Below are 15,293 nucleotides of genomic sequence, written 5' to 3'. Positions count from 1 at the left end.
TGATGCCTTGCTATTTGTTGGGGAAACATTTTCTGAATTTGTCGATGTGGATCTGTTGGTAACTGAAATAGTTTTATTAAAATGATGTGTGCATGTGTGTGGGTATGCGTGCTGTGCTCATTCTCAATAAGTTATTTTTCTTTGAAAAAGTTACTATTTTATAATCATGGGTTACACAGTTAGTTTCAAATATCGAAAATAATGTTTCCTTTGTTTTAGACCTCATCAAACTGATTCCTTGAGATCATGAAATCTCAATTCTGGATAAGTCGCTGATTAAAACATATGTGCTGGTTGTTACTGGAAGAAATTGGGATTTTGGGTTTGTGTAACGAAAATCTATTGTAATTTTCAGGCCTGTCTATATGCACTTGGTTAATTTGATGGAAGTAATTACCCTAAAAGGTTGTAAGTGATAAAATGCTGCCGAATAAGACCTAGTCCCTATTAAGTCTATGGTAGTTGTTGTGGGCTCATAGTCCTGACAAATATTACCATCAACATCCTTAGGTGTTAATTGTCTCTCAAACACAATGGCTGGTAAACTAGCTTATCTGAGCCATTAAAACCATCTTTGTTTTGGTTGATTTTGCTTTGGGTTTGATATAATGGATTAATTATTCTTCTATCATGTTCTACCTGATGGATCACAATTGCAACCAAAGCATTAAATTTTTTTTTCCCTCTTTTTTTGACAGGCGTGATTTCAAGTGAAATAACTCCACAGGTTCTCAGGCATGTTTGGAGCTTTTTGTTATCAAATTTTAATTCATCTGTAGCTGATTTATTTGAGTCAGACTCTGGTTCCCAGTTTTGGTTGAAGATGATTGAAGCAATCAAAGATCCCTATGCTGTGGAAAGATTGTCTGAGCAGCTTCTGCATTATTCATATATTGAACATGCAAGTGATGTTGAAGCTTACTGGTTTTTTTGGCTATTATTTCATCAGACTTTTAAAACTCAGACATTAGTGAGGTCAGTGAGCATGCTTTGTAGTTAATTTATTTGGTCAAGTGTAGCTGGCAGCACTAGAGCTCAATGTGTGTAAGTGTGTTGGATAGATTGTTTATTCCTTGTTTTGATTTTTGTATCTAAAATAAATGTTTTTTAAATTAAGAGTGGTTCTTCAAAATTCTCAAATATTGTATATTAGGAAAAATCTCTTATCTTTCCTCCAAGTTTTGGTCCTTTGACCATAAGGCTTGGTTCCAATCTTACCATTATTAGACAACAACGTGAGTATAATTATTGATTGACTTAGTTTGGTGGTTAAAAAAAAAAAAAAAAATTAACAACTCCAAAAGATGTTTTCTTCATCTAGCAGTGACTTATGTCAGAATAAAAAGTTTGGGATTTCACAAAATTACTAATTAACGAGCAAAGCATTTGAATTTCTGTAACAGAAGGAAGGCATACTTTTTTATTTTTTTTATTTTTATAGAGAGTTTCAATCTATAACGTCCGCTCTTAACGAAAGTTTTTTATCATCAAACAAAGACATCAATTGGTTTTTGTTGTAGACGGAGATTGAACCGCAGAATTTTTATTCAACGATCAAAGACTTTACCAGTTAAGTTAACTGGAATTCACAAGGGAAAACATATTTGGGTGCAAAGAATTCCGCACGAAAAAATTGGATTGTAGATAAGGCATAACCTATTTGGTTCACCATTTTCATTTGTGTAGGATTTAAATTTTGAAAAGAAAAAAACCTGTATAGGGTAAAAATTAATTTTTATGCAATGTTTTCAAAAACGGCAAACATTACTTTTGAAAATATTTTTCCTAAACATATTTTTGTATAGGCTTTAAATGTGAGATTTTTTTTTTCGGCAATGCATCTCAATTAATTTTTTTTTGAAAATATATTGCTTATCTATTATGTACAAGAGTATATTGTTTTACATTACCTTCAAACTACGAAATAGACAATTTGAAACAGTTAACAAAGATAATTCATCCAAATGAAGAGCGCTCAACTTTGAAAAACACATTAATGCTATATTATAGGGTTATCCATGGGTTGAGACAGATTGGGTTTGGGCTCAATTCACACCCGAACCAACTTGATCAGGTGGATCAAATCTCAACCCACCACCAACGTAGAGGTTGATCTAATCAGGCCTTCAATGAGTGGCAATTGGTTCAGTTGGCATTGGAGATCTAGAAAATGGCAAAGAGAAGGCTGGATAGTGGCGAAAATTGGCAAAAATCTCACCAAATTCAGTGAGATCTCGCCAAATATATTGGCGACTGTCACTGTCAGCCAGTTCAAATTTGCCCATCATTCAATTTTTACAGAAATTTACAAAACTAAGATACAATAAAGTTCTTATTTTCCCATCATTCAATTAAAATAACAGAAAGTTACAAAACTAATAACACAATGAAAAACATTAAAAAGACCATCATCACATTTCAACAACAAATTAGTAATATGTATATATATTAGCGACGATGATGACTACAGAATAAGTAATTCAGCTCCAAGGGGTAGATTTTTCTTGAGCTGCTTGGCAGCTTTTATAGCACGTTCATTCTTCTCAATCTCATCAAACTCCCAAGGGGTTCCCACAAGAGCCGGATTACGAGGAATAATGACAATCTTCTCAAGCTTGATGGCACTTTCAAGCAAGTAAATAGTAAGTTCAATGTCGATTGGACGCCCCACAAATCCCACTATTTCCACGTCTTTGAGATGCTTATTAGGATGTTTCTTCACCTTCCTTAATTCTCTTTTTTTTAGGGGTTTACACCATGACAACTGCAATTGGGAAGCAGAATAAGAATGCTATCTTATTATAAACCAAAGGTACTAGCAAAGAATGTTAGACAAGCCTATTGATTTTGATCAGAAACTTAACTATATGATTAAAGCACTAGAAATGCTGACTTTCTCACTGTAACAAGTGTACTCCAGATATCAAATTAGAAGTGATAGAATGGTTCACAGCAAATACATCAAACCAATTGTGAATCCAACTAACCAAGTAAGGACAAAAATAAAGCATATATATTAAAAAAAGGTGTTAGGTGCATAAAATGCTCTTATATAAAAAAAAAAAAAAAAAAAAAAAAAAAAACACAAACAATATTAATGCTCATGACAAATGACAAGTAAAGTTCAAGGAATATATTTTGAAAAATGCTAGAATCACATAAAATGGTTGTGTCACAATTCGCCACGTGACGAGTTGTGATTGGTAAAAGTGTGTCCCCACATGGTCTACAGACACTCCTTCACTAGTCACAACTCGTTATATGGCGAGTTGTGGCATAAAGTTGTGCAATATTTGGTGGTCCTAGCACAACTCATATCTTTTAAATAGATAAAAGACGGAAAACCATGATCCAATAATTAATGGGCAAATAGCATCACTAAATAAAGAAAGAGAGCAATCAATACACTCAAGTGGCAAGCTATAAAGTTAGAACAGTTACCTCCAAATTAAATTTCTGTAAAAGAGGTGCTGCTTCTATCATTGGTATTAAACCGATGAGGCTTTCTGCATCAGATGCAATAACTTTCCATTTAAGGTGTCTAAGATTGGTTAATGTTTGAAATTTTGGGAGTTCCAATTTTACCTGCCGATGAGAGATGAGAGAACATTGTCTAAAACTATATAAACTTTTTTTTTTTTGGTTAGAATCAAACCATACAAATGCAAGAAATTTAAAAATAATTTAAAGTACTTACATAAGGAGAGATATAAATATTCAGCACCAAACTCTGTAGCTGAGGAAGGTAGTTTGACAGAGGGCAAATTGCATACTTCACAGGTTCGCATCCACCTATATGTACATCTAGAAGACGGGGTGCATAATTAACATGCGTTTCTATTATCCCACCAACGAGCCCAAATGACTCCAGATTTGGAGCAAACACCTCAATACTTTTAAATTGGGAACAATGTATTATGTGTAAGTACTTCAACCGCAGTGTTGAACCCCAAATCTTCAGATTCACTATGTCTTCAGAATCGCTGACGTATAATCTTTCAAGCAGGGGACAATTGGAAAGGAAATGCTCGAGAAGCTCGCCGGTTACATGTATGTATAGAAGAGTGAGGGACGTTAGGGACTTGATGCAAGATACTCCAACAGAAAAACGATCATGTGGAAATGTATAACGCTTTGGACCAAGGTATGCCCATGTTGGTGAAAAGTCCAATTCAAGCCTCTTAACTCCCTTTGAGATTGCAAAGTCAACCCATCCATCAATCAGATCTTTAAAATCTTTATTAAACTCAAAACAAATTCTGAATTCATCTAAATTTGAGCCTCGGAGTAATTTTAGAATACGGTTCACCCTTTTTATAAACTTATTCCTTTCGAATTCCATTTTTTTCTTTTTGTCAGCAATGTCCCACATTGTATCTGGATCGTCAAAGTTTAAACTACCACTGAAAAATGGCCACAGATGTTTCCATTTGTGCGAAAGAACACTAGATCTGACTGCTTCTTCCAAAGTCAAGAAAGACAACATATGGACAAGGATATCATCTGGCAACTGGCATATCAGGTCCTTCAAGTCCTTAACACATTAAAGGAGAAAAGTTCAGTAAAGGATTCAACTTTAGACACAGTTTGTTCTAACTAATACACCACATTAGATTAGAAAGGGTCACTGGGAACTGTGTACAAGTTAAGAAACCAAAAAAATTTACAACTTCACAAAATTAAGAAGAGGTAAATTTCTTTTTTGAAAGATATGATCTTTCGAAAATAAAAATTGCAACTAAATAAGAGGAAACCGAATTTTTACCTTGTCAGAAGGCAGAGGCAGCACTGACTTCTCCATTTATTAAATAAAAAATTTACTGTTTCCTTGAATTTGAATAAAAATTAAAAAATGCAAAATTAGAGAAACCAAATTGATGTCAACAATATAAAGCAAGGAAAGATCAATACTTGTGTCCGAGTGTAAGCCAGAGATATTGTGGATTACATGATCTCAGTGTGAAATTAACTAAATAGATAACTTAATTCTAATGCAGTGATGGAACAAAAAACCAAGTCTCAATTTTCTCAACAATAAAACACTGAACTTACCTCAAACAAAGCGATCAGATTGAATTTAATTCCAAGGAAACCCAATTGAATTCTTGCCCAGATGAGAAAATTGACAGACTTTAAAGCCCAAGTGAGAAAGTTCGCAGCTTGATGGACTTACCGACTGTTTTTTCCTTGTGAAGCCAGGATTAGGTTTACGACAAGGAATAGGACTGTAAAAGAAATCTCTTTCAATTATGATACAACAAGACCGACCTAACCCTTTTTTTTTTTTTCTCGAAACCAATTATGATACAACAATACCGATATCTAACTTAGTTGTTTCAGGGGGTAAGTCGGTAATTTGCGCTTTGTCTAGTAGGGAAGCTGGACTAGCGTTTTGGCGGGAAAATTAAACGAATTGTAACTGAAAAAACCGTTGGTTTCCTTATATGACCAAAACACCCTTTGCTATATTTATTTCTTTACGTCTGTATATTCAGTGCAATTCCACTGCTATTTTTTCCATAACACCGTGGGTAGATTTTAACCTCCATATATATATATATATATATTCTCTATAACACCGTGGGTAGATTTATTCTCTCTCTCTCTCTCTCTCTCTCTCTCTCTATATATATATATATATATATATATGTTTTTAACTTTCAACTACTGATCTTAGCTTTGCATGTACAGTTTATGAAACATAACATTATTCTATACAGCATTCAGGCAAGTTGTTGATACAATATTCACAGCTTATTCTACTGAACTTCTGCAAGTTTAGCCACAAATAGAGCTTATACTTTATAGTAAAAGAGCCTTGTAGTCAAGTGATCTTACTTAATTTTCTTTATAAGATAATAATGGTTCCAATTCCTCTTTTTTCCCACTTATAAAGAAAGGAGCTTGCTCACATTTAAACAAATTCTTTAAAGCAATAATTATTAAATTAAAAGATATATATTACCGATTTCTTCAACATTGCTTTGAAAGATAAATGTAGCAAATGATATTCATCTACATTATTTGAAAGATAAATGTAGCAAATGATATTTATCGCTAATAATTCATAACATCCAATATGATTATTCATATTCATACTTATAAAAAAAAATGATTATTAATAAAATAAAATAAAAGTTTTAGAAAAAATTCCACAAGAAAATGAATTAAGATGGTTTAATTTTGTGATAGATAATTCACAGAACTTTAATGTCAATATGTAAAAAATAAATAAATAAAATAAAATCATACAAATTTAAGAAAAATATATGTTTAAATAAGCCTATATATCACGGTACACCAAAAAAAGCCTATATATCACGGGCCTAGAATTATCCCCTAGTGACTGTACAAAAGACAATACTACGATGCTAGAAAAGATAACCCACAATTGAAAAAATGGGGGCTTTTAGTTATCCCCTTGGAGAGATTGGAAGGGAGAACAACACCCATTGCCTTGAATGTAGTTTCTGCTGATTCTAGTGCTCGGGTAGCTTGGAGGGCCATTTCAGAATGGAGTTGGAGGCATGTCATAGCCATCTGAAAAAGAATGAACCGAGTCAGTCATGTGGGCATGGATAAAATTTTAAACAACTCCACAGTAGATGAAATAAATGAAATAAGAAGAAAAAAAAAAGTTTTCTTAAACTGCTACACTTCTCCCATTATATCACAGGAGTTACATATGCATAGTTTCAGAATACGTTCTCAGTTCAGCAGGAGAAGAGTTCTTCAATTTTCTTAGGGGTAATCCAAACATCACCATATGACCAATACAGATATTATAGCTAGCATTCAAGATTAGAATGAATGACTGATTCATGAAACATAATAATGATGAAAGCTAACTTTTCGGAAATGTGTTAGCCGACAAATTAGTAGTAGTTGCTACAAATGGTGTCAACAAAGAAATTATTTTTGCAAGTCTATTTCACAATTTTTTTTTGAGAATGCATTTCACAATGTTAATTATAGCATATTCCTTACTACTTGACTATTAGCTTCGGCAAGATCTACGAGTTAAACACAGGCAATATTATCCGCAAGAAAGAGATGGTGAAGATGAAAAATGCAAGCACGAATTTTGAGCCTCTATGGACCTTCTATTGCTTACCCGTGTAGCACTCTTTATGTGACTGACTCAATTATACTGAATTTTAATTATAGTACCTGGATCTTAACAAATCAAGAAGAAAGGGAGCCAATTCTGGGGTGCAGGGCTGCGCATCAATCAATATATATATATATATATATAGAGAGAGAGAGAGAGAGGGTCAAGTTACATCTAGTGTAACTTTAAAAAGTTACACTTTTTTTAAACCATTGGATTTAAGTAGATCCAATAGTAAAAAAAAAAAAAAACCTCCATTAATGCTAATATTTTGATTAGGATCTCATTAATTATTCCTCATTTATTATCTTTTATACTTATCTTTAAATCCAAAAAAAGTGTTACATCTGTCTCTCTCTATATGTTTCTCTCACTGTCTCTTTCTCCTCCACCGTTGTTCCACCTCTACGGATTGGTTGCTGGCAGGGAAAAAAACAAAAACAAAAACAAACAACGGAACACTGAAATTGAAAGGAATCCCAATTGAACAGCGTGATTGTTGTTTTATCATTTATTCTCCTGTAGCAACCTTGCCTTACTTCATATTCAATCACATGCTCAGTTGGGTTTTTCTTCAAACACGTAAAGATCACTTTAATCTGCTTCTGTATTTACTAGCTTGAGTAGCTTCTAAAGGTTAAAATGCCATTTCGTATATTGCAAAAAATTATTATGTTATCTGGGTTTTGTATAAAATAACTCAATTTTCCTTCTTTTGGTTGTATTTCAAGCTTTAAATGTTTTCATATCCAAATTTTATGCTATTGGCTTTCAGTCTCTAGGTTGCATATGAAACCCATTGATCTGCACCCAAAATCTTTCAAAGGAATTCACATTCACACACCCTTTATCATCAAGAAGACAGTGGAGGAGAAAGAGATAGAGAGAGAAACATAGAAAGAGAGTCAAATATATATATATATATATATATTTTTTTTTTTGGTTTAGAGATAGATATAAAATATAATGAAGGAGGGAAAATTAATGAGATTTTAATCAGAATATTAGTATTAATGATAGTCTTTTTTTGACCATTGGATCTATTTAAATCCAATGGTTTAAAAAATGTGTAACTCTTTAGAGTTACACCAAGTGTATATTGAACCCATCTCATATATAGATATACGAGGTTATGTCATGTGGCGCATTCTTTGAAGTTCTCTTTATTTAGTTTTCTACTTCAACAAAGTTTGCATTTATATTAAAGTATTAGTTCATTGAATTAGCCAATAAAGTAAATGCATATATTAATTATTTATTGTTGTGCATTAATTATTTATATTTAATGAATTTTTATGATTATTTTTATAAACTCTATATAGAAAATAATTTTTAGTTGGAATAATCTATATATAAAATAATAGGTGAAGCAGAGAGAGTGTGAAATTGAATTCCAAATTAGAACTCTAATTTTGTGCCATGTGTCTAGAATCTGAAATTGAAGTTGAATTTTGCATCATGTGGCTAAATGTATGTGGGCTCATTCTCATTAAAAACACTTCTATGTATCGGGTCAAGTGAGTTACTGTGCTAATTAAGTTTTTTCTTGATTTTGAAATCAAACGTGAAAACCAAAGAGATTAATATCAGTGATAAGAACTTGATTTAGGTACATTGCATAATTTCCAAAAAGATAGCAAAGCCAGAGTTTGCATCTTTGTTATAAATTGCTTACAAAGTTTGCATCTTTACATTTGCACTAAGTTTCGGATTAAAGTGTTTTCTTCTTGGTTTTGACACTGAGTTTTATTTACTATTCACTTACAAAGTTTGCATATTTACATTTGTTATAAATTGCTAATATGTGATTAGATGCACATTATGCCTAAAATTCACTATTCTTATATTTGGCTTTTTGTTCAGGTTTGGCACCTATAACAATGAAGAAAGCACTACTGTGGACCGATAGATGATACTTTTTGCAGGTTGCAAAGGAACTTAGTGATCAATGGAATCTCACGCAAATTGGAGAGGACCCAACTGTAGATGTCTGGATGGCAGATGTGAGTCACTATGTTTTTAAAATGTTCAGTGAAGGTAAATGTTATGAATAATGTAAATTTTTCGGAGAGAGATTTATTATTCTATATTTACGCAAGTTTGGTCGCCTTCTTGGAGTGGATCACTCCACCCTATCTTTCTACTAGAATTTTTTATTCAGATTGTTACAATTTAATTTGAAATTTTATTTGAATTTTCCTATTGTTGTTACTATCATATATTATCATTCCAATTGTTCAATTAGAATCTAAAATTGGAGTCCAATTTTACTATACACGTGTAAAATCTAATTATTTTTAATTTTGCTGTCATGTGCAGAAGCCAATGAGATGAAATTAATAACACATTAAACACTCATACTTTGGGAATTGGTAGTACCAATCTAAATCCATTGGACCTGTTTCGTGATAATACAATTATGAAGGATGTATAAAAACACGCACAAACCCCTCTCTCTATAAAAAGAGATTGGAGAGAATTTAGACTTAAACATGAATAAACTCATGATTAATAATATATTCATTTCCGTGCGGTAGCACGGGGCTACATACTAGTAATAATAAATTTAGAATATGACATTCTTACTCATGTTTAGTTGTTTTGATAACAATTGTCATAAAAGCCATAAAATATTTGTGAATTCACTAAAATTAATCTTAATCCTTTAAACTTTCTAATTCCTTTGTGCGTGTGTGTGCACGCGTGTGTATGTGTGTGTGGGGAACTAACACCATAGTATATTAGTATGTATTCTATGTAATTAGAAAGATTACTAGTATAATAAATATGTTTATTTTTGTTATATTAATTGTTTTAAACATAAGGAAATTTTAATATCATTTTTCTAAGATTTATATGACAAACAATTGGTTTTTTTTTATGTGAGAAACAATTGATTTAAAATATGAAATTTTTACTCAACTATAGTTGTTTCTATAACAAATGAAACCATGTCCAACAAAAAGGGGAAAAAAATTTTAGTAACACATAATCAAGAATGTAAACAAAAAACAATTAAAGGATATATGCATTTTTTAGTAGGCGTGAAACATGCCTATCTATATTAGCTACTATATCATGCAATTTTCAATTTGTAAACACATATATATAGTATGATCAAATCACTATATTGCTCTTAGTATATTTATATTTTGACTATATATAAAATAACTAAAGATACAATTTTTTACAATGAAATTTATTGCTATATCTTTTTTATACATCTATAGTTGGGAGTGAGGATTAGAATCCTGAATGTTTCGATAGATGAGTGGGGATCTGAATCCTGAATGTTTCTATTGGAAATTGAGATGCCAATCAGTTAAGTTACAAGATTTTTGGCAAAACTTATCGAAATATTGGAGAAAACTAAAAATAAGTTGACCACACATCATATGGGAACTCAATTAGTATGATAGGAAGCATAAAGGTTGCTGCATACACAGGAAACTTATTATGAGAGCATTCCATTTGGCTTTCTAGTATATTTGTTGATTTTAGGCTCCATCGGTGTGTCTTCCCTCTCCTACCATAGGATTCTTTTCATGTTTATCATCTTTTCAGTCTCTTCTTTTCAAGTCCCCATGACCATGGCCCATGGGCGCTACTCCATATTGAAGTTTTGCTCCAATTTTTGTCCATGCCCACAACATTTAGATCATGAAAAATGGTGAGGACAATGGCAAGGAAATGACAAGCTAAAGAGGTGAGACAAAAACTACAAAGAAGATAGACAGAAACAAGGCATGGTGACAATGCAATGGATTTTTGATAAGATATTATGGTCATTCTCCAATTAATTCGAAAATGCAATTTGTGTTTTACACCAGTGTTTTATAAAATCTGCTTCTCCCTACGTTCCAAAACCGTGCCATTTTTGGCATTTTCAAAAACATGATTTTTAATAAAACGCAAAGTCAAACACATAGCTTCAAGTGTTTTCTTCTAATAACTCACGTTTTAGTTTAGAAAACGAGGGGCTAAACGGACCCTTTATGCCTATGATGATGTTTTCACTGTTGAAACAGGCTCTATGATCTCGTTAAATTTTTGTTAAAGTATTTAAATTTTCTGTAAAAACCAAAAAAAAAAAAAAACTAAAACTAAAACTAATTTCTAATTTATAGTCTTCAAATTTGGAATATTTTTTATTCTAAGAAAATCGGAATATTTTTAACTTTTTCCTAGTTTTTAAATATTTATATTAGTATCTCATTATCTCTAACATTTCATATCATTTAGATCTAAGTTTTATTGATGTGTCGGCCTCAATAAAGCTCGAATCAATGTCGTTTTTTTTTTTTTTTTTCATTTAAATTACATCATTTTTACCGGCTACTTTATAATTTACAACTTAAATTACATCATTTTTCCATTAAAATTAAATGCTACAATCATAACCGCTACTTAACAGTTGCTTTACTTAAATACTTCCTCCTTTTTAAGTTTAAACTTTAAAGTGGTTTCAATAACAGATAAGATGAAGAGTTTGGTTTGGTTTAGTTTTTTTTTTTTTTTTTTTTTTTTTTTTTTTTTTTTTTGAGTAAAGAGTTTGGTTTAATTGGTGACCAACGTTGTTAAACATTTTAGATGCATATGATATAATTCATAATCGCTTCTAATAGAAATATTTATGATATATAATAGGGTGAATTTCCATGAACCAGTAATTCATATCATGTGGTTCTTTTACCACGTGTCATATTAGGTTATACTCAGATCACTCTCTTTTGCTCTGCACAACACTCATATAATGTGTGTTTTAGCATTATCACAGTGGCCATAATTTTTTTTTTAAAAATAAAAATAAAAAACAAAGTAGTGGAGATCATGACTTATCACAACTTGGTTGATCGCAAAATGGTCTCAAATTACCTAGTCAACACTCTGTTTTGGTTCTTCTACCACATTTTATTTTAGGTTACTAGGTTATACTCAGATTAATTTCTCTTGCAACAAATAACACTCATAGAATGAATATATATATATATATATATATATTCATTCCTTCACAATGTGGTGATTGAAGGTGACTCTTTGAAAGTTATTGAAGCCATTATCGATACTAGGCCAGTGCAGACTTTGTATGGACATATTATTGATGAGATAAGACTGTTATCTTCTTCTTTTATTTGTAATTTTATGCATGTCAATCGTAAGGGCAATAAGCTAGCTCATGCCCTTGCTAGACGAGCAGTTTTATCTGCTGACATCGATGTGTGGATAGAAGAACTTCCACGGGACTTGGAGAATGTTGTTTAGTTTGTTTTTTTCCAGTAATAAAGTTTCATTTACCTTTTCCTCAAAAAAAAAAAAAATATACATATATATATATATATATATGTTTTGACAATATGACTAGAAAAATATTAAAAAATAGAGTAGTCTAGTTTGTGACCTAGTCGCGACTTGCCTAGTCATACACTTTGATCTAGTTTTTTTCTCTATTTTTTTTTATATTTTGTAATAAAAAAGTTAATCTGTTGCCTAGCCTCATTACACGCTTTCTGCATGTGCGATGAAGCTCTTTTTTATTTTAAGTTTAATGTAATTTTTCAATTTGAATTTATCAATTCTTAAGGTTACACAAGAAGTGATTTTAATGAAACTAAAATTTAGGATTTGAAAATAAGTAGAAAGTGTGCTAATTTTTAGGAAAGTAAATTCTCTAGTAGGTTTTTTTTTTTTTTTTTTTGAATTACAATTTTAACCCTATTTTTTAAGAATAAGAATTAACTAATTAGATTAGGGGTATTTTTGACATTTTTTAAAGTCACAACTAACTTTCTGAATCCTCTTAATATATAAAGATAATATTTGTTGTTGCAATAGTAATAGAATATTACTTTATGAATCTTATTGCAATATATTGCAAATAATTGATAAAAATAATTCAGGTTAAATTATTGCAACTATATATTTGTTGGTAGAAAATTATTTCATGTTTTTCATTATAAAATTGTAAAATAATAGCAATGAAATTAATTGTTTCAAAGTTATAACTTATTGCAATAAAAATATAATTGAAAAAACTTATTTTACAACCTAAAACATTAAATAATTATCTATTACAACAAATATATCGTTGCAATAACTTAACCCAATTTATTTTTGTCAATTATTTACAATCTATTGTGTCTCAATATCAGCCCTAAACCTAAACTCCAAAATATATATAGAGATAATATATGTTGTTGCAATAGTAATAGTATTTTACTCTATGAATCTTATTACAATATATTGCAAATAATTGATAAAAATAATTCAGGTCAAATTATTGCAACCTGAAATATTAAATAATTATCTATTATAACAAATATATCGTTGTAATAACAATTTATTTTTGTCAATTGTAAGGTCTCAATTTGTAACGACCCCAAAATGATATTGAGTTCGCACGTTAAAAAGCCCAAACAATATAATTTGTAGAGCGTGGGTGTTCAAGAACTAGATTAACCTCCGTAGAGTAAAAAGATTCAACCTCACATTTATTGATGGATCAAAGCTGATACAACAATCGGTTTTTCTTTGAAACAAATACAGTTCTTTTCTTTCCAAGTTTCTTTCTGAGTCTTCTCTTTGTTTTTCTCTCTGTTCCGATCCCTTTTTTGCGTGCCCTCCTTTCCTATTATATACCGCCCTCTTTATTCCATATTCACCACACACGTGTAGGTTGGGTTCATAGGATCTCTTTCTGTCCCATCTAACACCTTCTGGAACCTCTTTCTAGTTGCTGTAAGGCTGCTTCATCACTGTTCAGGCATTACTTCCACATTAATGCGATCAGAGTGTTGGTTGAAAGGCAATTAATGCGGAGGCAGCTGTTACCGTAGATATTTGTTTGCCTTCTCTCTCTCCCACCTTTGGCCCCTTATCCCACCTTAAGTGGTGACGTAGCTCCGAGGTATGTTTGTAACCAGATGGCGTCCTGGTCGTCCTCGGACTCGTATTGCTGAGAAGGGTTTTGTCCTCGGACGAATATTGAACTCCCCTTTCATGATATTCCCTCTTCCTTTCGTTTGGTTATCCCTTTAATCTGATATGGGCCTCCTCGGGCAGGTTTGCCTCCTCGGATGGGCCACAGGCCCAATTACATTGACTTTAATAGCTTTAGTGACTGACCGGCCCCCACATCAATTATTTACAATCTATTGCGTCTCAATATCAGGCCTAAACCTAGACTCCAAAATATATATAGAGATAATATATGTTGTTGCAATAGTAATAGAATTTTACTTTATGAATCTTATTACAATATATTGCAAATAATTGATAAAAATAATTCAGGTCAAATTATTGCAACGATATATTCGTTGATAAAAAATTATTTCATGTTTTTCATTATAATAAATTGTAAAATAATAACAATGAAAATAATTATTTCTAAGTGAGTCAGTAACGGCATCGTCACAGCTTATTGATTTAAGAAAAAAATCACATAAAATAAAATAAACACATCAGATTCAAGAACATAAAGTAAACACATAATCAAGAACATAAATTAAACACAAAATTTATGAAGAATGGCCTGAGGCCATATTTTCATTTCATTACTGTTAAATTGTTTAATAATTAAAAAAAAAAAAAAAAAAAAAAAAAAAAAAAAAACCCAAGTCTCAGTATTAGACCTAAACCTAGACCCTACAAACCTCCATAACCTAAACCTTAAAAACATGATACTCACCCCACATCCATATCCATATCCTTTTCTCTACTACCAAAGTAACATCAAACCTAAGCCCTACAAATCTCCATGACCTAAACCCTAACACTCAACCAAGCTGCCCTCACTCCTCCAAAGGAAGACCAAGCTGCCCTCACTCCGTCCCAAAAGGAAGATCAAGCTCTTTTGCCTTGTCCTTGAGAGCCCTCTGTTCTTCCTTGGCTAACCCACTGCTCACCCTCACCAACCCCTTGAAGTTGTACTGCTAAATGAGATAGCTCAGCGCCTTTACCTCCACCTCGCTAGAAAACAGGAGGACGTTGAAATTCTTTGACCCATTGGCTTGAGCAGCCATCTTCCGGAACAGAGCGTTGGTGTGGGCTTGGGACTCTATAGCCTCAAAGTAGATCTCTTGGAATCCTTTTGTCCAGGCCAAACTCTTCGAAAGCTTCTTTCGAGTGGCACTTTTTTTTGATTTGGATTTCGGAGCCATCGGAAAAAGAAAGAGAGAGAGGTGGG

The 15,293-nt window shown here is 31.9% G+C and overlaps 1 protein-coding gene across 1 annotated transcript; it reads right to left on the bottom strand.

The window, feature by feature from the left end:
* Positions 1-2,286: 2,286 nt before the first annotated feature.
* LOC115966070 (F-box/FBD/LRR-repeat protein At1g13570-like) lies at positions 2,287-4,821 on the bottom strand. The gene is made up of 4 exons (XM_031085406.1): positions 4,766-4,821; positions 3,698-4,534; positions 3,442-3,585; positions 2,287-2,764 (listed from the first exon to the last, which is right to left on the bottom strand). Exons 1-4 carry the CDS (start codon positions 4,799-4,801, stop codon positions 2,465-2,467), a joined length of 1,317 nt encoding a protein of 438 aa, XP_030941266.1. The 5' UTR covers positions 4,802-4,821; the 3' UTR covers positions 2,287-2,464.
* Between the last annotated feature and the right edge of the window lie 10,472 nt (positions 4,822-15,293).

This window comes from Quercus lobata, chromosome 10 (genome assembly GCF_001633185.2).
Source record: "Quercus lobata isolate SW786 chromosome 10, ValleyOak3.0 Primary Assembly, whole genome shotgun sequence".
Classification (NCBI taxonomy): domain Eukaryota; kingdom Viridiplantae; phylum Streptophyta; class Magnoliopsida; order Fagales; family Fagaceae; genus Quercus; species Quercus lobata.
Note: the sequence above shows the minus strand (reverse complement) of the source record. Positions and strands in the feature narration are given on the sequence as shown.